The following is a 26,951-nucleotide window of genomic DNA, read 5'->3' on the forward strand; positions in this document are numbered from 1 at the left end:
AGAGAGTCTATTTATAGATGGAGTGATGGCTGTTTAATTTGAATTAAACAGGTACAGATTTGAATGAACAGGTATGGTATCAGTTTGGTTTGAATGAACAGAGACAAATCTGTTGGGTTCAAAATTTGAACAGATAAAATCCGTATTACATAGATTTGAATCTGTTCGGGTGGGGGGAAAAAAAACGGAGTCCATTTTTTAATTCAATTTTCAAAATTCAAATTCTAAAAAATTAGAATTTAATTTTAGAAAAATAAATTTCAAATGTTTTTTGTCCAAAAAGACAAGTATTGGGCCGGACAAGCTCAACCCAATCCAACCATGCACCCGCACCCAGCCCGCTCGATCGAACGGGCGGCGGCAGCGTGTGTGTATTTATTTTTGGGTCTAATGGGTCTAGCCCAATTTGTCTATAACCTCTCATTTCTACAAACTTGGGGTGTCCATTGGACCCCTCCTCAAGTTACAATCCCATGCCTTATAAATCCACAAAATTCCCTACCAAGCCAATGTGGGACAAGTCTTTATTTAAATCTTAAGGAATTTATACCAAAAACTCTATTTGCATGGAGCTCACTTTGACTTCAATTTTCCATAGTGGTTTTGAGCAACCAAATATATTACGTGAATCACAATGCAACATAGAACGCGTTACCACTTAGATCCGCCAACTTTGATGTATGAGTCCCACCTAAAAAATATACCAAAATTAAAAAAAAAATCAGATATTTTCAAAACTTCAAAACCTTTTCTAACAAAACTGTGTGCCGAAACGAAGGCAGGTTTTGTACAGTGAATATAATGTTACTGTGTATGCATGAGATATGCAATTTTCTTGAAGCTTGCCGTTGGTGTTGAAAGTTAATCATGTAGATGTGTTCATGGACTGTTAATATTTTTGGGGAAACGTTGGTGGGTAATTCCCCAACCAACACACCAAATCTCCAATTTAGAAAAAATGAATCCCACAAAAGATATTAATGTAAACTTAAATACACTCAAAATCAACTCAGTAAATATTACCAAACAAAATAGACTAATGTTAAGTTTGGCAAGTCCATAAAAAGTCAAAAAGTCAAAAAATTACTCAAAAAGTTAAAAAGTTAACACTATTTACCAAAAGTCAACAATTACGGCTGCACAACTTTCAATCCTAATTTTTCCCTACACACTAATTTATACAATTTTTTAATACACATTTTTCTATAAAAAGTCAAAAAGTTAATCCAAACATTCATATTTTTTTTCTCAAAAGACAAAAAGTACATTTATTTAGGACACCCAAATAACCCCTAAATGGTTCAACTTTCCACAATCTAGGATTTATGGGTAAATTTTTCTATTTTTTTAATATATAAATTATCTTTTTTAGATTTTTTATGAAAATAATTTAACAATCTCATTACTAACCACAATGTATGGGAGAAATTAAAAAGAGTGCTGCAACAACTATGAAAGAAGTCAAAAAGGTTTGTGGGTTAGGAGAAATCAATAAATGCTGAGATTATTTATTTTTTTAAATAAAAAAAAATAAAAATTGAGATATTGGAGATTCCACGAAACTTGTGGGTTAAAATCTCCTTTTCCTTATAATATATATATATATATATATATAGATTGGAGAAGGAAAGCGAGAGTCATTGCAAAAAGTCTTCAAAGAGGTATCAGGATCCTCTAGAGTAGCCTTCTTGAAGTGATCTCCTAAAGTGGAAGATGTAACGGCTCAAAATAAAACTAACCAAAACGATGTCGTTTTGATTAGTAATTTCCAAAAAAACAAAACTAAAGTAGCGTTTGGTAGAGCTTTCTAAATATGATTTGAGAATAAGAGTTGTATTTTGAGTTTGTGAGTTTTGGAATTATGATTTGAGTATGAAAAATTTGTTTGGTTAATGAGTTTTGAAAAGAGTTTTGAATTAAGTGATGAATTTTTGATGTAACATATGATATTTGATACAAAAATTTACAACGCATAACCAAACACACAACTCAAAATTCTATTAAAGCTCATAATTTTTTTTTTAAAATTCGAAAAATATTTTTTTGTTAAATATATAAAAATTAACACGTGTCAATTGCAAAAAAAAAAAAAAAAAAAAAAATGCATTGTTCCGGTCAACCGGCCGGACGTCCGGTTAATCTAAATTTTCCCACATTCGACCGAGTTTTCAAAAGTGAACGTGAAATTAATTTTTGAAAGTTGCAAACAAACACCATAGGCAAATCAAAAGGTGGAACTAAAGTTCCAAAACCCTTCCAAACATAGCCTAAAGCTTTAATTCAAAATATTTGAAGATCTGATATATATCGAAGCATTACAGAGAGAGAGAAAAAGAAAAGGGCTGAGAGGAGGAGCTCTTCCCACCCACCCCCAACGCGTCGCTGCCACACTGCTGCCGCTGCACAAGCTCTACAATACTATTTGAATATGGTGATGAGATCTCAAAGTTCATACCTGTTTGCAAGAAATCATAAAAGGAGAGAGAGAGAGATGAACATTCAAAACTCATATGAGTTTGAGAAAATCAACACCACCACCATATAAGCTCTTGGTAAAAGTGACTGAAATACTCAACAAAGTCATTTTGATCCACAACTTATAAAAAGTCCGTACAAACTTGAACATACATTACTAAATTTTTGTACAAAGCCAAGCAATGATATAAATAGTGGGTAGCCTTTTCTCTTTTTCCCTTTTGTGACTGAAGAAAATAGTACCAATCAAAGGCATGGTGTGCAAGCCCTCTCCCACTAGCTAGCTCGTTGCCCTTAAAAAAAATTTCTGGGCTGTTTTTGATCTCTTTTTCTATCACTGAAGCCAACCTAAAAGAAGCTTCAAATTCCCACCATAAGGCTAAAAAAAAAAAAAAAAACACAAGTTAAAATGAAAATAAAGAAAGAAAACAGAGAAAGAAAGAAAGAAGACCCATGTATCCTCTTATCTGTTAGTTTTGAAGAAATCCAAACAAGTAACCCAACCCACCATGAGAAACAAATGTCAGCACCATTTGAACCAAATGGACGGCGGCAACGGCGGGGCGACGACTGGACGGCGACACTCCCGCCTTCTGCTACTGCTTTTGTGCTATACCTGGAGGGAATTTTGGGAATTTTGAATAAAAGCTTTAGTTTTTTTTTTTTTTTTTTTTTTTTTGAAATTACTAGCCAAAACGGCGTCGTTTTGGTTAGTTTTATTTTGAACCGTTAGATCTTCCACTTTAGGAGATCACTTCAGGAAGGCCACTCTAGAGGATCCTGATACTTCAGAGAGAACTGGCAAGCGAGAGTCGCCAGAGAGAGAGAGAGAGAGTCACACAAGAGCGAGATAAAGTTTAAGTGTGGTTTTTTTTCTTTTGCAAGTGAGAAGCGATTTTGGACCTTTCCTTCAGTTTTTTTGTGTTACATGCACTTTTTTTGCAACTGAAATATAAACTTGTTCTTCACATTATAAAAAAATTACGCAAGTTGAAGTGAGTTTCGGGTTCTTTTATTTGGAGATATAACGGGAGTTTAGAAATAAATAGAGTGACAACATGCCCTACAAACTTCTCTCCTTAACTTTTATTGCAAAATTTTTAGAATTCGTTTAGAAATTGATTTTTTTAGTGATTTTTGAATTTTTATAAAAAAATGTATAAAAAATAGAAAGAATGAGTTAATTTTTTAATTTTTTGACGAAATTTCTTTTTTCAAATACACCAGTCACTTTTTAATGCTAATGAATCAAAGTATAAAAAGTTAATATTTTGCTCGGCACCATCCTAGTTTTGAGATTCAATTTAAAAATCACTCTCTAATAGGATTTTGTCGACAAAGCTGTTTATAGATTTTAGCTTTTTTAATATATCAACTTCATGTTAGAAAAAAAAGTGGTACATAAATGCATGTAATAAGGAACATAAAACATGTTTTTAAGTGAATAGGTAATCATATTTGTTACCTTTAGAAAAATGGAAGTAATGCACCTCTATAAAGCAACGAAATACATCACTATAAGCTACAGTCAATGTATGACAAACAACAATGCATCACTACACAGAAAAAGAAAAGAATTAGCAAAAAAGTGTTTTCATTTGAAGCAGCAATATTCTCAACATTGGGTCAATAACCATGAACTCTTTTGAGAGAGAGAGAGAGAGAGAGAGAGAGAGTCAAAAGCAACTCAAGGAAGACAAAAAAAAAAAAAAAAAAAAAAATTCTTAAGGGGCATCATCAGCAAAAATTTTGGAGGGCTTTTGACACCAAGAAATGAAGTGCTTTCTAGAAATAGAAAAGAATTTTCAGAAAAAACATGCAAGTTTGTGACAAGAAACTGAACCCATAAGCATATAACCACTATTACAAGTAAATTGACAAAATGATGCAGACACCGGTCCTGCTGCTTCATTTAAGAAAAACAACTAGCAAAAACTTTAACCTCAACAAGCAGGTTTGTGGTATCATTCAACTTATGTTTGTTGGAATTTTAAAATCAGGAAGAAAAAAAAAAAACAACAAACGGATGCCACCTGAACCCTTCAGAGTGCCGAAAGTTGGCCAAGAAAAGAGAGCACTGTATTCAATCTTGAAGCAATGAATTAAACCACAATCTGTGTGCCGCCTCTCTCTCCAGTATCAAGGGCTTCTTTGCTAACTCTTGCCAAACCTCAACTAGAACCTGAGAATTTTAAAAGAAGACACAAAATAAGCAAAAATGTATGCTTCAGAATATATATGGTGTGATGGACATAACTTGGGAATAGCCAAAAAGTTAATTTAGCGGGTCATTTAATTAGTTATTATTAATATCATTATTTCATATCGATTGAGCAAATATTGTGACTTTTAATTGATTGAGTAAAGATAGTGAGAAAAAAAAAATAATAAAAACATTTAAGAAAATCATGCTAAAAAAGAATGATAACTTATATCTTTTTTTGTCAATCGGTAGAAGATTAATTACAAATATGATAAAAATTATATCAAACTAGATAATTAAAGTCTAACATATAAGCTCAATAACCATAACCTGTCCAACAATACACCAAGCCTAAACTTCAAAAGAAATAATCACCACAAATGATATCAAACTTGTCTTTGGAAGAGTTGGAACCCACAATCTCACACCACAAAATGGTGCTTACATAATCATTAGGCCAAAGGCCTTATTAGAATAAACTCTTAGCTACGTTATACTTTTTTCAAAAATATAATGATATATAAACAAAATATTTATATAGAATGATGTAACTTCTATTTTTGTTAGTCTTATATAAAACAAACACTCACCATAAATATTATTGGCATATCATTTTGAATGTATTTTCTATATAAACTTTCTTTTTGAAAATCATTTTGATGCCATCATAAATATTTTTTAATAATTTTAGTGGTGTCAAAGTTGGAAGGCGTAGACGAAAGGTATGGTTGCTTGCTACTTCGTGCTTAATGTGGCTGGATTTGGTTGGAGCGTAATAGATGAACTTTTCAGGGGATTTCTCATTCGGTGTCTTGGTTGGAGAATTGGCTATTTTTGGTTCTTCATAGATGGGTCACGGTGTCAGTGGATCCGAATATGTTGGCCTTTGTAGATTTTGTGGATGATTTGATTTCTTAATTTTTGGCCTTTTTAGTTTTGTATTTTTTGTATCACCTTGATGCTTTTTAATAATATTTCATTTTATTTATTAAAAAAAAAAGAAAAAAAAAAGAAGAAGTTCAAAGTTGAGCGGGTTCAATTGAACCCATCAAACAATATGTGGCTCCGCCCCTGACCAAAATGATGATGATGATTATTGCAGTGATAGATGGAACAAGCTAGTAGAGCTACTGGACAATGCAGATAGTTAACCATCATCACATTATACTCTTCAGTATAATGTGACAATTTGATGGAGGTCTAAGAAGTGATCATTAAATCTTAAGGTTCACAGTTCCTGACTAAGCCTAATGGAACTAAGTACTACAACCATGGACATGCTGACATGATAATTTTAAAATAATTAGGACACAATACGCTTGGAACATGTTAAATTTTTTATATTTTTATAAATTTATTATATATCAAATATAATGAAAAAAAAATGCAAAATAACACTAATTAAAATTGAAAATTCCATATATTCCATAACTTAAATATTAAGATATCATTCACATAATAATTTTATTGTAAAGAATGCAAAATATTTGTATAATATTTATGATATATTCATTTTATAAATGTTTCAAAACATATTTAGAGTACACAAGTTGTACTCCAGAGAATGAACATCTACGAAGAGATTCAGCATTTAAACCGTGTTTAGAAGACTCAAGAAGTGTCGCTAAAGATCATGAAGTGTTACTAAAATGTTTGTCTAGTATTATAAATTAAAAATTTTAATTAAAACACATTCAAAAAGTGTCAAATAGGCTTTTACTACCAGTTCAAAAAAAAAAAAAAAAAAAAAAAAACTTTTACTATTGTATATGATATAAATAAGCAAGACAGCCACACATTCCATTTAATGGAGCAGTCACCTATTTGAAAACAAGTTATGTCTCTAGGTAAAACAAGTATGCAAATTATGTCAAATCCCTGTTCTTATTATTCAACGTCAAGATGCATTCAGAAATCTGTAATTTGACATGTTCACATCTTGATCACCAATTTCAGCTATCAATTCCTTAATCACTTGTTCTCTGTGGACAGCTAATATTTTGATAAGAAAAAGTTATTTACTAACCTTACACCCTTACGAGCCTTACAGTTTTAGCTAATTGTGACTGAGCATAACTAATTGGAGATTCACTATAAATTTGGCACACAATTTCAATTCATACGAGCATGGCACTAGATCCCCTTGTGCTGTGTTTGGTTGGGGGATTTGAGAAGGGATTTGAAAAATGAAAGGGATTTGGAAAATGAAAGGGAAAAGGTGTGTGAAACTAGGTGAAATATAAGTATATTTTATTCACATTTCACCTTTCTTTTCCATTTTCCTTTCCAAATCCTTTCCTAAATCCCCCAATCAAACACAATATTAGGGAAATTAGGGTGCCATTACCATCGTCACCACATATTGTTAGTAGAAATACAACATACATTCACACATTTTTTTTCAAAAAAAAATCTCCCCAATGCTGTTATCCATAATTTTAAATATTGGTATCGGGATACGTATTGGTATTGGTGACGTGGTCATACATCGATTGATATCGGACAATATATCAGTGAATACAAGTGTTGGAAATCTAAAATCCCGTTACGTAACAGCTGATATTTAAAAACCTGCTGCTACCATAAACACAACTTACTATCACTAAGCAATTATAAATATTGCTTGTGCAGCATGCACACATCACACTCAACATATTCTATCTTAGAAAACACACACATACAAATGAGAAAAAAAGCATTTATGCCTACCCAAAAAAACCAAATCTATTCCAAAACTCAAGGTAAACTACTGTGCAAAACACCACACAAGCAATCATGAACATTTAATACAGAGTAAACCATTATGCAAATTCTTAGTCACATGATATCAATAAACTAATGAAACTAGAAAATTATCAATAAATGCAAAGCATAATTAAAAATGGGAAAATGGTTTCTACACAAACCTTGGAGACCCGGCATTCATATTCATACTCCGATGAAGTATCCGCCCACCGCCCGAATCACCCGATTCTATCAATTCCCTCAATCCCATATTCCCAATTTTCTCCTCCTTCTCATCATCATCATCATCATCATCATTGGTTGCAACAACAGACCTAGCTTGAATTCTCTCAAAGTAATTCCCATATATATACTCAGGAGTGTACCCATTTTCATCATCAAACAACATCACATGACCATGCCACTCCCAAACCCTGTAATCGGACCCAGTTTCTTGATGAAACCCAACACATATATGGTGCTCGCCGATCGTGACGGCCTGGCCCGAATTGGGTTTCAGGGTTTCGATTTTCCCACTGAGAATCGTTCGGATAAGCTCTTTCTCGAGCTTGGATTCTTCTTTTGAGAGCTGGGTTTTGGTAGTGTCGTCTTCGTCGGCGTCTGAGAGATTGGTAGCGGTGTCGAAGAGGAGGTCTTCTAGGGTTTGGTTGAGGAATGATGGTGATGGTGATGGTGGTGGTGGTGTTGAGTGGTGATTGGGTGGGTGGATTTGGAGTCTGCCCATGAGGGTTTGGAGGAGGAGGTTGTCGAAGTTGGGGATGTTGTTGTTGAATGAATTCATGTTTTTTTTTTTTTTTTTGGGATTGAATTCGAAGGTTTTTGGTTTCGAGATTGATTGAGAGAGTGAGAGAGTAGGAGGCTGAGGGGTTTTGGAAAGAGAAATTGTGTAGAGGAATGAGATACACAGTAGGGGGTTGAGGGTGGTTCCGAAGAAGGGTTTAGAGCATCTCCAACGGTAGTAGGCATTTTATCTATCTGAATATTACTATAAAGTATATATTTTATTTTGCCTATCAACTGTTTTATGTTTTTACTCCAACCATGCTCTTTATTTTAGCTATTTATCCAAATACTATTAATTTTATAGAATGACACGTCAACAACAAAGATGGAGGGAAATGATCCTAACGAATGAATACATTTTGCCTAGCGTTGAAGGCTAGCTACATGTAGCTAGTGAATATGAGTTGAGGCAAAATGCCTAATCATATGCCTAGTGCATTGGAATTGAAAAAAGTGAATCACACTAGGCATTTTAACTAACAAGTATTATATGCCTAGTGCATTGGAGATGCTCTTATCCTTGAAAGTTGGACCTGATAGGAGGCTTAAATCTTGGCGTGTACAAAGTAACATTTGTATATATTCTTTTAAGCAATGCTATGTCCACTAAATTTTAACTTGTAGAGCATCTTCAACGGTGACTTAAATTTTTTATCAAATTTGAGTTAAAAATATCCATTTCATTAAATTTGATACAATTCGCTCCAACGGTTAACCTTTCACCAAATCTATCCCGGGACAACCGGGTGGTCGACCAGCCGGTTGACCGGTTAGGCAAATTTTTTTTTTTTTTGCGAATTGTCTGAACTTTTTTTTGAACTTTATGAACTTTTTCGGGACGACCGGGGCGGTCGACCGGTCGACCGGCCGGTTGACCGGTTAGGCAAATTTTTTTTTATTTTAATGGTTTGAACTTTTTTTCCTGAACTATTTGAATCTTTTACTGGTTGAACCGGTCGGGCAACCAGCTGGTTGACCGGTGTACCTCTTTTCAACGGTCAGTAACAGTGATTTGGTAAAATCTGTGTCTCGTTCTCAGTTTGATGCTTTTTTTGCTGAAATCTCATTTTGATATCAATCTGGTGCAACGGTTGGAGCTTGAAAAAGTAGGTTTTTCATCAAAATTTGAATTTGATGCTGGGTTTGGTTCACCGTTGGAGATGGTCTTAACCATTTAAATTTGTATATATCAGTTTTTTTGATTAGCGATTTGGTAATAAAAGTGATAGCTCCGTCCCTGATAGTCTTAGTTGACAAGGATGACAATTATAGTTAGCAAAAGTTGTACCAGTCATTTGGATAGGAGTTTAAACAGTCAATCGATATGCATAAATTTGAGCGATTTGGGCAAAGTCAAATTCAGTGAATGAATCATTTTTCACATTCTTTTTAAGTTGGACTTCTCTTATGTTGGTATCTCAACATGAGAAAATTTGAGGAATTTATGGAGCCCCACCATATGTCTCATTTTAATAATTTAAATTGTTCACTTTTTAAGATTTATTGAGTAGAATATTTATGCAAAAAATTAAAATAATTGCCCATCAATAGTTTTATGTTTGAATGAAATTTATATTACAAAAAATAGATGGTTATCTTTGAAATTATATTTGTCGTCTATTTTTTTAAAATAAATACGATTTAAATATATAGCTACCGATATTCAACCATCTTGATTTTTTGCATGAATATTTTATTCAATGAATCCAACAAAGTGAATGGTTCGGATAATTAAAATCGATTTCAAAATAGGCCTATCAAACTTAAATGTTCTCTCAAGTTAAAATGACAACGTGAGAGAAACTAAACCCATTTTATTCTATATTTTCTTTTCAATTATTTTTTTTTTGACTACGCAACTAATAAATTAAACCCATCCAGTTTGAACCGATTTAACTTCAGTTCTATTTTCAATTTCAAAATTAATTAAATTGTAAGTATATAAAAGATATTTGTTGGCTGTATAATTTGTAAAAGCTAATCGCAGAGTGACACGTGGCACCTAAAGGGTAATGGGGAGAATTAATGCAAGTCTCCAATAAAAAACGAACACGTGGCAGTTTGTATTGGTAGTATCGGATCTACGTAGCACTGGATCAGTTGAGAGATACAAGATAATGTGACCTAACGATTACTTATAAATTTAAATTCAAAATCAGGAAGGAAACCTATTTGCAAGAGTGGCATAGTGGGATTGACTGTGAGAGAACATGTTTATCCATCATAGGAGGACTATTCGACGGTTGGAAGCCCACTTTGACGGTTATCATTGAAGAGTATAAATAGCAGAGAAGGCCTCAGAATAAAAGACCCAGACTCAAATCCAGAAACTTATTTATTTACTTCATATTTCTTTCCAGTTTTTTACATTTCCAGCACTTCAATTCATGTACTGCGTTTCATTTCCTAGGAGTAGTTTCAAATAGTTTGTTGCTGTGAACCTTTACGAGGCTAGGTCAGATCATTGTAAGTTTTCATTTACTTAATGAAATTTAGATTCTGAAATTGTTTTTCACTTATTATTATTTACTAATTTTTCCTAAACAAGTCACTAGTAAAAGTCCTCTTCATTGAGACTGAAAGAACTATAACACAATCGTCTGATAATTGGTTGACAATTAATATTCTATAAGGACTAATTGATCCTTGCTAACATGTTTAAATTTACATTATTAATCTTTGAAAGCCAAAAAAGTCAACATATATTTTTGGCACGCCCAGTGGGACTATTAAAAATGGCTAGACGTAGAGCAAGAGGAGAAAATGAACACCTGAAAGAGGGTGTGGAAGGAGAGGTAGAAATATCTAACCCAAAGACAATGTGATGGATGCACCTATCTCATCAGATCCTCCACAAATGGTCGAACAAACCAGCACTTCAGAATATACAACACATGTCCAACACACTGGACAGAGCCATGAGACTGGACCTTCGAATGTTCATTCTATGCAACCACTGAATCCATGGGGAGTTTTAGTAGATGCTACGGAACAACAGCTAAAGTATATAATGAAAAGATGGGCAACATCCTTTTTGGATCGAATGAATTCTCATCAATCAGCTGCTATAAGACAAACTGATGAAAATGTAAATAGTCCTTAGCAATGATTGGCTCGAGATAAACAGCCTATGCAAAATAATGGACAAGTCAATGGTCAGACTAGTAATCACAACCATAAGAGACTAGCACTTGTGCCTTAATCATGGTATGAAACTCCTTTGAGACCAATAACCACTTAGAATGTACCATTCTTTACCAGCAAAACCATACAATTTAGTGGATCTGGGCCAGCCTAGGGTAATGGCATGAGGGCATTTCCAAATCCTATGTCTGAGAACATGCCTGGCACGAGGGGTTTCACCAACCCTGTGTTTGAGTTTGCACCCGGGGAGTTGAAAGGATTTCCTGCAATTGGAAGAGAAGCAATACCTACTTCTCCTCTTATGGTACCTTTCATAAGACCTTTTGTAAGGCAGGCCCCAGGAGGCCCCAACCATACCTTTAATAGCAGCCAGTACAGTAGGGACAACCAGCCCTAAATGCACCTGTATATGAACCAAGAGGCCCACAAACACATGGTGTTCCTCCAAACCCTGTATTTGTCCCTCCAGTAGTGGTTCAACCAGCACAAAATATGGTTTCAAGGGACCAAATTGCTGATATAGTTAGAGAAATGTGTGGACCTATGGCTGAGGGGGTCCAAACACTAGTATATAGAAAACCTTACCTAGAATGGGTAGATAGGGTACACAAGTATCCTAGGAGGTTTAGAATACCAGACTTTTCCCTCTTTTATGGTAATAGAAATCAGTCAACAGTAGAACACATTGCTAAGTTTATAAGTCAGTGTGGTGAGTTTGCTAATAACGATTACATCAAACTGAGACTTTTTCTAAGTTCTCTAACTGGAGCAGCCTTCGTATGGTACATAAACCTTACACTTGGTTCCATCCAAACTTGGTAGCAAATGGAGGAAGTTTTCCATACCAAATTTTTCCAAACAGAACCTGAAGTTTCTATGGTAGACTTGGCAAGATTAAGCCAAAGGCTTGATGAGAAGGCTGCTTAGTTTATTGCCAGATTTAGAAGGGCACGGAACAAATACAGGGTCATGCTACCAGAGCTTGAATTTGTAAGATTGGCTCAGAATCGCTTGGAATTTAGGCATTGAAAGAAATTTGATTCAACTGAGTTTCGAGACTTAGTAGAGTTAACTTATAAGGTGTCTAGATATGAAATTTTACTCAAGGAAGAACAAGATCGAAGTAATGCATCATATAAGACCTACTATAGGGACTCTAATTATGAAATTGATGCAGCAGAGATAGTAAGAAAAGAACCTATGACTTGTGAGGCATTAATTCAGAAAGACAGTACAATAGACTAAGAGTTTAAAAAGAAAGACCTGCATAAGAAGTATTCTTTTAATTTAACAAAAGCAGATGACATTTTTGATCATTTGCCTGCAGCAAATTTCCTAAAGTTACCAAATGGAGTCAAAATTCCTACCCTTGAAGAATTTAAAGGAAAACTATACTGTAAATGGCACAATTCTTAGTCTCATTTAACTAAAAATTGTATTATTTTCCGAGACAGGATCCAAGAACAGATTCGGAAGGGGAGGCTAAAGTTTCCAGCCAAATCTGAAAAAGCTATGGAAATTGACACCAACCCGTTTCCATAAATTGGAGAGGCTGCAGCCAATATTGGCATGCCAGATTTCCAAAACCTATCCCTGAAAGAATTGAAGGAAGTCATTGTGCAGATGCATGTGGCTAGCCAGACTGCTCTCAAGAAGAACACAAGAAGTTCACCAGCTGATGGACAAAGCTCTGCAGGCATAAAAGAAAGCTTAAGTGAAAAGATGTTGGATGATGACTCTCTTGAAGCTGCTATAGTGCAGAGTATGTGCCCCAAGTGCAAGATGTGTTACAAGTGGCTGAAAGGGTTCCCAGTTGATGGGAAGCAGCATTACAAAGAGGTGCAGAGGGACCGAATAACCAGCATCCATAACAAGAGGCCATACCTAACTGGCCCCAGAGAACATTCGTCATTGGTAACCCTACCAGACACCAGGATGCAGTCAAAGGAAAAGAGGCCTCTGTATGAAGCTAGGTCACCCAATTATTACAGAGTAGACAACCAGCTTGAAAGGCGGCATGGATTCAGTACAAGGCATGGGACCAGGACTGATAATTGGCCCCCATAGACCACTTCGAAGACTGCTTCAAAGAGTGGGGTAGTAGATTCAGCAGCCAGACCAGTGGGCTCATGGGTCTCAGGAGTTCCAGATTAGTTTGTCATGCAGAACAAACCTAAGGAGATGTCAACTCAAAGAAAGGTTTTTGGAAACTAGGGAAGAATGATCAAACCTCCCTTGGTGGCTCCAAACAACTGGGTGTTATTAAAGAATCCAAAAAAAAGGGGGCCATATATGGTTCTTATAATTTCTAGGTATCAAAGAAAGAAGATCCAACGAAGATACACCCAGTATCAGAAGGATCTGAAAGAAAGTAGAGAGAGCACTTCCATGGCACAAGCAAAGGATCAGACAGATGGAGGGATAGGTTCAAAGCTTGTTCCCAAGATCAAGAGGAGTGCAAGCATGGAAAAGTTGGCTAAAGTTCATACTGAACTAAGGGCCAAAGAAAAATCCAGTTTAGCAGGCCTCGAAAAGGCTTTAATGGAAAGCGACGATGAAACGAATGAAGGGAATGAACTAGGCCAAGAAAGAACATTGGCTGAAGATGGAATATTTGAGGCTTTCATGGCTGAGCAAACCTTTTCAGTTGACAAGCCAACGGAGGTGAATCACCAACAGACTGTTTCAAAGGAACCTGCTAGCACAAAGGTACCAGAATGCAGCATGTAAGATGCTTCCGAAATAACTGAACAAGTTAGTTTAGAAGAGAAACAAGTGCAGCCAGTAGTTTAGTTTGGCTCATTTCCTCCAGTGTCAGTAAACATGGTATATATACTGCCACAAGAGTTTCAGGTTGAAGATGAAAACCAAAAAGGTCAGGAAGATGACCCTATTCTAGTTTCTAGTGAAGAATCACAGGTTAGCATGATTTAAGGTGAGTTTGAAGTGGCCACACCAATGGAAATTGAAGATGAAAGTGAGGAGGTGAGTATTAATCTTTCGTATCCTTTCGAGTACCCTATAACATCTATGATGCAGCACGTTAAGCCCTTGTATATCAAGGCTTATTTTGATGGGATACAAATGAACAGGGTGTTGGTGGACAATGGGATAGCAGTGAACCTGCTTTCGAAATCCTCTTTGAAGAAATTAGGAAAAAGAAACCCCAGATTAATCTCAACTAGCACAACCGTTGCTGGCTTCGGTTGGGATAAGTAGATGGCTAAAGGCATCCTGCCCATCAACTTGAGTGTGGGAACTAGAGATTGCATGATAACATTCTTTGTTATAGATAGTATGCCAAGTATAATGCTTTACATGGCAGGGATTAGATCTACACTAACAAATGTGTGCCTTCCTCTCTACATCAGAAAATAATAATGGCCCTATGCAATGAAAAGACAGAGGAGATCAACGCAGACCCTTAACCCTTTATATATTGAAAGAGTGACACCATTCAGTATATTGACGAAACCTAATGGAACAGTCGAAGTGACGACTGATGAGGAAGTAGTACACCTAAAGCACTTAGTGCAAAAGAGTGCTGATGGAGAGTTCATCACCAAGGATGACAATGATGCCTAGTTGTAGGCAAAAAGATAAGACCCAAGAAGCCAGATCCTTGGCCTTAGTCAAGTTTTCAGCATTGGACATAAAATCAATAGTCCAAAAGGTTCAGGAACAAAAGAGGAAAGCCATGGGGGTTGGCTGTAATTAGGAGTAACAAAAGGTCAGGCCTTTGGCCCTTGATAGCAGTACGCTACAAAAGGAACAGTGGTTGAGAATGACCCTAAGTTGGTGATAGCAGCACGCTACAAAGATCTTTGTCCTAGAATGATAAAACTAGCAACTCGATCATCTGAATGCAAACCTGCCTATCAATTAGTTGATGAAACTCTTAGGGATTTGTGTGCAAAAGTAGACAATATGATGACTTCATTAGATGGCTCAGGCACTTCTAGTAGTGGAGGCAATATTGAAGTGGGTAACAAAGAATTTGTAGTTGATCCAAACTTTACCCGAGCTAAGGGCTTAAAAAAGAAAGAGGGCGGACACAAGGGTGGGAGTAGATTAAAACCTTGGCATGAGAAGACTAAAGTTATTTCGCAACCTATTGTAGACGCGCCCGAACATCCCGGGAAAATCCCGTTTTGTTCATTGGGCTCACTATAGTTCGAACTCAAATGTCACGGTTCTTAATCTGATCTTGCAAAGTGCAACGCGAGATTGATAAATCACCAAAGAGTCTAAATCCGGCAAATCGTTTTGAAAAATTGATTTTTAGAAAGAAGTGCCAAACATGGACTGCTTTGCCAGATACAGGGTCGCCACCTAAATATTTTATTTTTGAAAAATTTAGGAAACCTTGACTCGTGCCTAAGGCTACGTGTCCGTCATCACCAAAGTTGCCTCGGCTCGGGAACTTGGGTACGAGAGGGGAAGGTCATGCAATGAGCACCCTCGCTCGCCTGATCAAAGATCGGTCTTTACTAACGTGGTATCTTGTTTTTGAAAACACATGTGCTCTTATTCCGGTTATTAACCTAGAATTACTATGTGACGCGCACAACATACAAGTATAGACTGGATCGCCTAAATTGGAACAAAACATCTCATGTTTGTTTTTGAAAGCGGTTTGCTACTCGCAAGTAGGCTAAAATGTGGATTTTGCCACCGTCAAGTGGCTTTAGAAAACATGGTGATTTGCCACTCTCAAGTAGGCTTAAAACTCACAATCAATGAATTGTTCCAATTCAAGTAATCCAACCTTCACCCACAGGCATTCAGGCAGTTATATCACATAAGCAGTTAGCCTCATGGCAAGCATGCTATCATGGTAGTCACTCACACACATGCAAGGATGCTAAAGTATAAACACTTACCGAGTACTCCGAACTAAAACAAAAGCTATGTTAGAAATCAATGCATGATCCTAGCTATGTCAAGAATGCCTAATGCAACACATACAAAATGCAACTAAGATAGGCTCGACTATTCTAAAATGTCATGTGAAATGCAATTTGATACATGTATTCAAACAGGAATTGAAATACAATGCAGTTAGTATGATACGCCGAGCCCGGTGCATGTAAGACAGATGAATGGATGCAAACATGCGAGCATAAGGATGCTAATTGAAACATGCCGTAAAACTAACCATCGTAAGCTGGTAAATAAAAGGGAGAAAGAAATGGGGGTTGGAAGACATGCATCACACACACGCACACTTATTTACAACAGTTGTACCCTCTCGACGGAGGGTCCGAATGAATAATACAGAACCAACTAGCTAATCTAAGCTAATCTAATTAAACTAGTTATTACACAACAGAATGAATAACAAGCTACAGCTAATTATTACACAACTCTAACTAATTAACAAATTAACTAAGTTAGCAAATGAGTAAACATGTAAACTATATGGAATAGGCTACCTCCAATCTGCCTTGGATGACGAAGGATGCGTGCCCGGTCACCTCGTGCGAAAATCCATCGCGATGCCCCGATTTGCCTCTGTTTGCAACTGGTCTCAGAACACTGCAAAAAGCTCCAGAAGGCTGAAACTCCATCATGGGAATCTGTAAGAGGGATGCCGACTAGTTGTTGGCATTGGAGACCACCTGCCGACCACTTTTTATGCTGAAAACCAGGAAAAGTGGTCAGCCAACCACTTTATCTGGTCGGCCGACCAGTTTTTGCTGCTGGTTTCTGGTTTGCTGCAACAGAGAGCAAGAAAGGGGCATGGCAAAGTATTTGCAACACATGTATGCACAAACACCCTCCCTATCATTACGTAATTTCAAGGGAGTATGGTTCTTGACCCTCGGGCCACCAACCACGCATCTCGATGCATGATGGCCGAGGAGACCAAGTTGTACAACTCAATATGAAGTGAATGCACACACGAACACATAAAGCCTAAAACTCCATCATGTATAGTCATGATTGTCGGTGACCGAGAATTGAGGCACGTTTTATCACTTCGAGTATGAAACGCCCCTCGTTTCCCGTGTTTAGACTAACTCCTATTCCAAACACAATGCAACAAATAACATGTTATGGCATACATAATGCGGGTACCAATTAGCATGCACAATGCAATGATGGTATACTCAATGCAATGTGACCTAAGCATACACAATGCAAAGGATAATGCATACACAATGCAACAGACAACATAGCATGCAAACAACATGCAATCAATCATGCTTAATGGACTTAGACTAAAATGAACAGACCTTAGCCATGCCCAAACAGAGGCCATTTCACACCAAAACTTAGGCACAAAAAGGTAAAGAACTTGTGCTCATGCAATGGCTCATCAACAAGGCATAAAGGTTAACTCTCAAACAAAATGAAGAAGTGACGAATATGAGAGTATGGCATAGGTACAAGCACTGAAATCATCTGCGAAGTGATGTCATATCATGCAAATAGCTCAAATAAAGCATGCCAAAAGACCCGAAATACAAAGCTAGTTAAGGGCTTTACACTACAACCATACCAAGCAATGCTCAAATGACCTAAAGCACTCAAAACAGACCTAAGGTAGGTCAAAATGGTAGCCGAAACAAGCTAAACTCACAACAAAGATGACAAGAAAAATAGGCCTCCGAATTAGCTCGCAAACAAGGCATAAAGGCACACCTCTTAAACACAATGAAAGAATGATAATCATGAGAGCATGGCAGAATTTTATGGTCTGAAATTACCTACCAAATGATTCCATACCATGCAAATAGCTCAAATATGACATGCTAGGGGGCCCAAAGTGCAAGGCTAGCAGAGCCAAATACACCATAACTATACAAAATAAAACATGCATGACCAAAATCACTTAAATCAGACCTCAAGCATGTTAAATCAAAGCCAAAAAAGTGCTGGAGTGAAGCCAAGACATGCTAGAATAATAGGCTACAACATCAAGCATATAAGGCTAGTGAAGAGGATTTACACTACAAGTGTATTAGGCATGCAAGCAGTGACAAGACCAAGCAAAAACAATGATATGCCTCAGCAAAATAAGCCCAAATACAAGCTAAGATATGACCAACATAAGCTTAAGAAACATGCTCACACATGAGGCAAATCAAAGCAAGTATTGAAGACATAAGGACAGGGGATAACCCTCTCCTCTTTGGGACCTTAAAACACCACCCTCACCACTGAAATCCAGTGGTGAGAAGACCAAAGCAAGGTGGTCCCAAAGGCTTTAAAAGAAAGCTCAAAACAAGGTACAAGAGGGGGTAGACTACCCCCAATACCAACAAGGCCTCAAACAAACAAGGCCTCAAATAAACATGTTAAGGACTGAAAAACAAAGCTTTTTGTAGTTTAATGTTAAGCCGAGAGAAACATGCAAATATGGCTAAGAGAGTGATCAAAATAGAGCTTAAAAGGAGGAAAAGAGGGTTACCCTTGAAGCACTGCAAAACCAACAGATTTCCTGAGCCAAAACCAACTTTTGAGCTCCCACAAAACCCTCCAGCAACTCAGCAACAAGGTAAGAGTGTTTGGCTAGAAGGTTGTGTGCACAAATGTGAAGCAATGCACCAATATAGAGAGAGAAAGAGAGGCATATAGAAAGAGTGTAAGCTTATGCTCTCCACCCAAAATCAGAACCCTTGCTATGGAGAGAGGGCCCCTCTCTTATAGAAAAACCAAAGTTAAAGCTTCTTAGAGAAGCTAAAACTTGGTTGCAAAAACAGGAGGAGAGGTGCCGACCACTTAAAGTGGTCGGCCTGCTACTTGCAGTGGTCGGCCGACCACTTCAAGTGGTCTCCCAGCAAAAAAAGTGGTCGGCAGGGGGAATGGGTGGTCTCTACACTGAAAGCAAGCCAATGGTGGGGGAGAGACCAGAAAAGGTGGCCTAAAGACCAAGAAAACTAGTTTCCTGACCAGAAAACCGGCTGGCGGGAAGGAAAGTGGTCTTCAAGGGGAAAAACTGATCTCCCATTCTAGTACCACCTTCCAAGCAAGGAAAACAAGGTTTGTACAAAAAACAAACCAACACGGATGCAAAATAAGAGTTCGGGAGGCAAAGCGCGCAGCTGGGAGCCTCGAAACCCAGCTGTTGAGCACCAAAAGTGGTACATGACCACAAAAAGTGGTCTCTCGGACCACAGTATCCCTCTAGGGAGAGGAAGCAAGGTGTGGTTTAAAAACCATGCCAAACGAAGAACGTTAAGTGGTCCCGAGACAAGGCACACGGCCGAAAGCTCCAAAAATCAAAAACTAGTCTCCAAACGGAAAAAGTGGCCTACGACCATGAAAAGTAGTCTACGACCACAGAGAGATGGTCTACAGGACCTCTCCCTCCCTCCGAGAAGGGAAAAAAGGCTTTGGTCCGTAAACCGAACTGAAGCACAAAGAGTTCGGAGACCCGGAGGCAAGGCTCTCTGCCAAAACTCCGGAGCTCGAAAAGAGCACAACACGCACTATCACCGAGCGCTCAATCGATGACGTCTGAGTCTTAAGGTCGGTCAAAAATGGGGTATCTATAGTTGCCCCTCTTTGACAGAACTCGAAAGTCATAAGTGACGGGAGTGAATGTCAATGCCCAGAGACGACTCATTTTTGACAAGGCTGAAGACTTAGACAAACAGGCGAGATAACACAGAGACGTGCCCGTAGGCAGGAGCAAAATGCAAAAGACATGCACGAGGCCAAACATAACTTATGATCATGCAAAGAAAGCTGTAACGAAGCAATTATACACAATAAATACGACAGTTTTAAGCGAACGAATACAAATCAAACTACATTTCATGCAGAAAGAATGTGAGAGAATTATATAATTCTCGCTACGTCTCACGCGGAGAATATAATATTGTCCGGCTCATTTGGTCGCGCCAGCTTCAAATGAACCGTACATACAATATCGTGTCTGCAAAAGGATGAAACTCAACATGTACAATATTGTTAGATACATGCATGGCAAGGCAAGTGAAAAGTGCGTGACAATGCAAGTGGAGGGGTGCATGACAATGCAAGTAACGTGCGTAACAACGCAAGGCGGACGCGCATAACAAGGCGAGTAACATACATGACAACGCAAGTAGAGATCACGCAAGTAAAGAAAGTGCATAACAATGCAAGAAACGTGCGCAACAATGCAAACAAGGTGTGCATAACAATGTAAGAAAAGTGCAACTTCAATAGCATGTTTGGAACAAAATGACGAGTAAAGAAGTTCATGCCTTAAAGAGAGCAATTCAATTGGGACCTCCGATTTACCTCTCGGAGGGGTTACACTGTATTCCAAAAGGATACACCTTGCCTATGACGAGAAACGATGAGCCACGCATCGAAGATTCGAATTTGAAATTCCCACGGAGACAATTTCGCGCCAAAAAGTGTACTTTTCTTGTACTTTCTCGAGAGCCGAGGACTCCAATCATCACCAAAACACACAGGGAGAACAATGGAGCCCTGAAGATCAACCAGGAGGGTGGCCGACCAGTTATATCAATGGCCGACCAGTTGTTGCCTAGAAAAGTGGTCGGCCGGCCAATTGGTTGGCCGACCAGTTAACAAAATCTAGGGCAGTTTTGTCTTTTCATGCTCGGTTCTTTAAGTTCACACATCCAAATCACTCTTGCTCACAACTCTAAGGCCGAAATACATCCCTCTTCCTTCCTAGACCATTTTCTCTCTCAGATCTGCACTTTATACGTGTTTTCTAACGCCCCACGCGCAGTTGTTCCGCAAAAACTTTTGATTCTTTTCGTTTTGAACCGATTAAAATTTGATTTCGGTGCCTCTTTCTCCATTTTCACCACTTGAGGTATGTTTGTCTCGAAGTTTGGCACTTTTTCTTGGGTGTTGACTTTTGTTGACTTTTTCTCTTCCCGAGAGTTGACTTTTGTTGACTTTTTGTAATTTTGCTCATTCTTGCTCATTTTTACAGATTTCTTCGGATGGCGGGTCACTTTCATCACGACGGAGGTTCTCCACACGCCGAGGATGAGCTAAACATTATGTCATTGCCTTCGAGGATATGACAGTTTGATCCTACAGCATACCATCCGGAGGAGCACATTCTTCCTTCTAGCACTTTCTATCACTTTACAGACTTCGCGCGGCGAGCACCCGTGGACCAACTGCTACGGGAGCTAGAGTCTCACCTATCTCACCAGGTGTGAGAGGTACGTACTTTACTTTTACATTGTCTGCAATGTATTCTGTATTTCCTGCACATTTCATGTTTTCGCTATGCTCGTTTTGAACACATTCATATGCATGGTACTTCTGCTTATTCTGGCATACGGCTTGCACATAGCACGATACTGATTTGGCACGCAGCTCATTTAGGATATGATACTGATTTGGCACACAGTTCACCATAATATTCTGTTAATTTGGCAAACAGCTCACTCTGAACACACGATTCATTCTGACCACATAGTTTGTTTCGGGCACACAACACATTCTTTTTGGGCACAAAGCTCATTTCGGGCACACAACTCATTCTTTTCGGGCACACAGCTCATTTTTGGGCATACAACTCATTTTTTTCGGGCAAACAGCTGGTTTTCAAGCACACAGCTCGCTTTCGGGCACACAGCTCATTTTTAGGCACACAACATGCTTTTCAGGCACACAGCTCGTTTTCATTTCTGAACACACAGCTCATCACTTCATTTGCACGCAGCTCATTTTTCGGGCACACAGCTTGTTTTCATTTCTGAACACACAGCTCATTCACTTCATTTGCACGCAACTCATTTTTCGGGCACATAGCTCGTTTTTCAGGCTCACAACTCATTTTCAGGCATGCAGCTTATTTTCATTTCTGAACACATAGCTCATTCACTTCATTTGCACGCATCTCATACATTTCACCCTGCACACGCAGTTCATACATTTCAACTCTGAACACGCAGCCCATACATTTTCATTTCTGAACACACAGCTCATTCACTTCGTTTGCACGCAGCTCTTACATTCCACTTTGAACACGCGACTCACACATTTCTATTTTGAAACTGAATACATCTGTTCATTCTGAATGCAGGTATCTTCCCGTTCCACACGAGGTTATGGATCGATTATTGCTAGAGAGTGGTATATGGAGCTCCCAGATACTGTTCGCCATATCGTGGACGAGACAGGATTTGGACCTTTCTGTGCGGGCTTATCGCGTCATCCGGCGAGTAGGACTCTCATGGGGGCACTTGTGGAGAGATGGCGGAACACCACCAACTTGTTCCATTTTTCAGCTACTGGGGACATAACGATGACCCCATTTGATTTCTCCATGCTGATGGCCCTTGACGTGGCAGGCCGACCGATCCCCTATGATGCAGATATGGGCGAGTGGGAGGCTGCTTAGATTTATCTGCTGGGAGCCTGCCTGCCGATCGATAGATCATCAGGTAGGGTCAGGTACACTTGGTTTTCTGAACAGTTCAGGAGGACTTTGCCCAAGACCATCGAGACCACACAGTAGTATGCTGGGGGATTTTTGATGTTCCTCCTCGGGACTACTCTGTTTTCCGACAGGGAAAACACAGTTGGACTTTATCTGCTCAGTGCTTTGGTAGACCTATCACAGGTCAGTCAGTGTGATTGGGGTGGCGCTGGCCTTGCTACCCTTTATTGCTACATGAGCGCGACCTCCCGTGGGTGGAGGAACATAGTAGGTAGCTACTGGCGAGCCTGGGAGGTATGTTCTGCCCTTTTTGATTTACATTTCTGTTTTTCAATACCTGTACACTGCACACAACACACATTACGTTCTGTATTCTACATTCTACACTCAGCATTCTATACTCCCTTATACATTCTGTATACTGACAGCTACTGTCTTGTCTTCCACAGCCATGGATTTACGCCTACTTCCCGACGCTGGCTCCTGAGCTCGAGGTTGAGGTATCTCTGGAGATCCTCTTCTTTCGCAGATTTGAGGGTCGGTGCCGGCCGAGGCCTCGGGAGACCCTGCTATACCTCCGGCAGTTCTTCGACACTGTACGGGCGACAGAGGTAATGAAGAACTCTCAGTTCTTCATGCTTTCAGCTTTGATTCATCTTGCATATTTATGACATCTAATCTGTTTATGCACTTGCCTTCCGCAGATTACTTGGCAGCCATGGGCACCATTGTCGGGAGATGCTCGGTTCCAGTTCCCTAGGGCGTGGGCCGCTTCTCGATACAGGGTGTTATTTGAGGGGCCAGCTGGCAGGGCCTGGTTTCTGGGGGATCGCTTCTTGCATCAGATGATGGGCAGCCCTACTCAGGATATCCCCTCAGCACCTCCAGAGGACATGCGGTCCACTGAGAGACTCACTCCCTAGGAGGTCGAGGTCCTTAAGTTGGGTACTGATGCAGTTCTGTTGCTGGAGGAAGGGGAGTATGCGACCTACCGCCATACGTACTTGATGCCCCCATTGACAGGTGTCCGTACCTCCACGAGGAGAGCTGCTGACGTTCCATCATAGAGTCGCGCTCGAGCTACAGATATCCCTTCCACTAGCAGGGCTAGTACATCGAGGGGCAGGGCTAGATGGATGCCCTCGATTTGCCAATATGCTGGGTGGCCAGATCTCCTGACTGAGCTGACAGGTTGGGAGTATGGGACACCATACCAGATCCCGCTAGAGCCTCTGCGGCCGGATCACTGATATGTTAGTGACCCTGACTCGCCACCGGTATACTTTACAGTTTTGATTTATCACTCAGATATTTGGACATCCATTCCTTCACTGATGACTTGCACTTGTATCTGCAACCTCCCAGAGAGTATACTGAAGGGCTACTCGGAGTGGTGGCCTCACTCGAGAGCATGGTCCTGCGGAGGGAGACGCTGTTGTTCGCCTCCGGCGTCTCAGTACTTTTCAATTTCCTTACATTTATCATACTTCTGATAACATACTGAAATTGAACATTTCACTACATCGATTGACTGCATATGTAGAGCACATCTGACACACCACATTCACATACTATATCTGCATGCACACACCCTATGCAGCATTCTTGCATCTGCATCTGATATACATACTTTAGCTGATGTATTTAAAATGCATTTTTTAGGTCCCGCTGCTACAGACCAGGCCATCCAGGTCTTCTCGAGAAGCTGGGAGAGAGGACTCGACTTGCAGCCGAGGCAGACGTAGAGCGCCTATCAGAGATGACGAGGAGGAGGAGTCTGCGCATCCTCAGTCAGAGACATCCGCAGGCAGAGAGGATGACTCTGGTTTCAGTTCTGAGAGCGGAGGTGATGCCGAGGAGGATTCCGAGGACGGCGGCTCTGATTCGGATGGTGGTGCTAGTGGGGGTGGTGCAGAGGCTGCTCAGCCGAAGAGGATGAAGAGAGCCTCCTGATCTTGAGCCCGACAGCACTGATGTAGATGTTCCTGCTTTATTTTCCTTTTTACATGTAGTTGCAGCACATTGTACAGCGTTCGGCAGTTTTATTTTCTTTAAAACTTGTACCCGGTTGTAAAATGTTGTAAAAGGAAGCTATGATGGAATGAAACAGTTTTTTGTTAAAAAAGTGTTGTATTTTGTACTCTTAGAATCGCATCACATCATTTTGCACAAAAATGAGATTGAATGAAAATTGATCATTCATGTATTGCCAAGTCAGGTAGTGAACTAACACAACAAACTAAACAACTTAACTCGCTAAGAAACAACAAAACCTTAGCAAGTTCACAACTCGATAAGCAAAGAGCAACAACTTGATAAACAAATCGCAACAACTTGATAACCAAAGAGCAACAATTCGATAAGCAAAACTTAACAATTCGAAAAACGAATGCATTTTGAGACAAACAAAGCGACAAAATGCATCTGAAACAGAGGTAAACTTAGACCTTCAGCAATCCCAACACATGGAAAGGCTAGGAGCTCTCTTCCAGAGGCTAGGAAAAGGCTGAAAACCAGTTTTTCTCCATGGCCGACCACCAAAAGTGGCTGGCCGACCAGTTTTTGTTCTGCAAACCAGTTATATGGCCAGCCGACTAGAAAAAGTGGTCGGCCAACCAGTTGGCCTGGTGACATCCAGATTTTTGACACTTGTTCTCCTAACAGTGCCTTATCCTCGATAAAGGTTCCAGCTTCATGGTTCTCTCATTCCATCTCAGTTTTGCATCAAAATAGAGGCATTTCTCGTCCAAAATCTCACAACTTGGGGCTACCTTAGACGGCTCAGAAAAGTTGAACTTCCGGAGCTTCGGCATAAATGCACTATTCACTCTGAGTCGCACCCCGCTGCACTTTCTGTTTCTCCATGCCACGGCAAGGTTTTGGAATCCGGTAACACATGTCTTTAGCTTTGGCGGGCAAGAAATGTGTCTTACCTTCGAAGACTTCCAAGCGTTGATTGAATCCGAGCACAACAAAGAAATCTTGCCCCAGCTTCGCTTCAGCCACATCCAAGCCTTAGGACGAATGTGTGGGCTCATCATGCATGACGCTCGGTCACTGATTTTTGACAGAATGCTGGACATTCCGAGTTTGATTCGTCGGTTTTTCGATACCGGTGATCGCGGCGACCGTTATTGGCAGGGCTGTCGGCAACATGCGCTTTGCTTGTGCATGCTGTCCCTTTTCTTGCTTGCCCCAGGCTCCAGAGGGTTTAGCACTCGTTTGATCGAAGTTACCCAAGGCTTAAAAGAGGGCAAGAGCTGCATTGCCATGACACTAGCCGAGACATTGATGGGCTTGGACGCTTTCCATCGCCGGGAGACGACCAGATTCATGGGGAGTCCACTACTGCTGCAGGTAATGTTTGCCACCCTGTCTCACATATATATTGCTCACATCACTCGGCCTTCAGGCTCGATTTTTCTCTCAAAATCCTTTTCTCACTTTTCTCTCATCGTACATCCCTCTATTCTTTAATCTCTCATTTTTCATCCCTCCCCAGGTGTGGTTGATGGATAAGTTGCAGGTTGTGGACTCATGCCCAGCGTGTTTAGCTCGCGGCTATTTCTTTCGACGACGTCTGGTCGATGCCCTTGATGAGGGATGGTGGTTCGATTGGATGTGCAGTTTGTCCGCAGACCGTATTGCTTGGCGGTGCCCTTGGCTCAATCTACCAGCGATGAGCTACAGCATGTCCCGACAGATCAGGATTCAGTTGATCGGCCTGACTTACTGTGTCTTCTACTTTCCTTTCCGGTTCCGGTGTCAGTTTGGACATGATCAGACTTGCCCGGCAGAGGGGATAGAGTATCCTGCTGCATTTCCGGTCTGAGGCGCACAGCTAGCTCGGTATGCCACAGCATGGGGGACGAGAGAGCTTCTGGCCCCCACCCCCACTTTCAGTTGCACCCTATTTGATGAGTGCGTAGATTGGCTCAATGAAGAGGCACAGGTTGGGCCTACTTTGGCGTTAGAGGCTTCCACCAGCTCGGGGAGGGGACGCAAGAGCGCCTGACTATGTCCCGAAATTTTTGCTTTAATCAATACTTTCAAGTTTTCTTTACGAATGTAAGAATAAAAGCAACTTCAATTTGTATTCAAGAGTAGGAGAACTCTGTACTGAAATCAATATAATTGAAGGTTGTGGGTACTGAAAATTTTTTGTTTGGTCCAAAAATGGTGTAAGTTGCAAAAAGATTAATTTGAGCAAAATCAACTTTTATTAAA

General features: G+C 39.6%; 1 protein-coding gene and 1 long non-coding RNA gene across 2 annotated transcripts; both read right to left on the minus strand.

Moving 5' to 3' along the window:
- Window positions 1-2,542: 2,542 nt before the first annotated feature.
- LOC114308699 (uncharacterized) lies at window positions 2,543-4,076 on the minus strand. Its single transcript, XR_003645578.2, has 3 exons — window positions 3,941-4,076; window positions 2,984-3,091; window positions 2,543-2,854 (listed from the first exon to the last, which is right to left on the minus strand). It is a non-coding gene; the product is annotated as an uncharacterized LOC114308699 (long non-coding RNA).
- A 222-nt stretch (window positions 4,077-4,298) lies between these two features.
- LOC114298136 (uncharacterized) lies at window positions 4,299-8,433 on the minus strand. Its single transcript, XM_082893239.1, has 2 exons — window positions 7,585-8,433; window positions 4,299-4,657 (listed from the first exon to the last, which is right to left on the minus strand). Exons 1-2 carry the CDS (start codon window positions 8,202-8,204, stop codon window positions 4,651-4,653), a joined length of 627 nt encoding a protein of 208 aa, XP_082749365.1. The 5' UTR covers window positions 8,205-8,433; the 3' UTR covers window positions 4,299-4,650.
- Between the last annotated feature and the right edge of the window lie 18,518 nt (window positions 8,434-26,951).

The sequence above is a fragment of the Camellia sinensis genome, chromosome 10, assembly GCF_055761805.1.
Source record: "Camellia sinensis isolate YWXY chromosome 10, ASM5576180v1, whole genome shotgun sequence".
Lineage (NCBI taxonomy): Eukaryota > Viridiplantae > Streptophyta > Magnoliopsida > Ericales > Theaceae > Camellia > Camellia sinensis.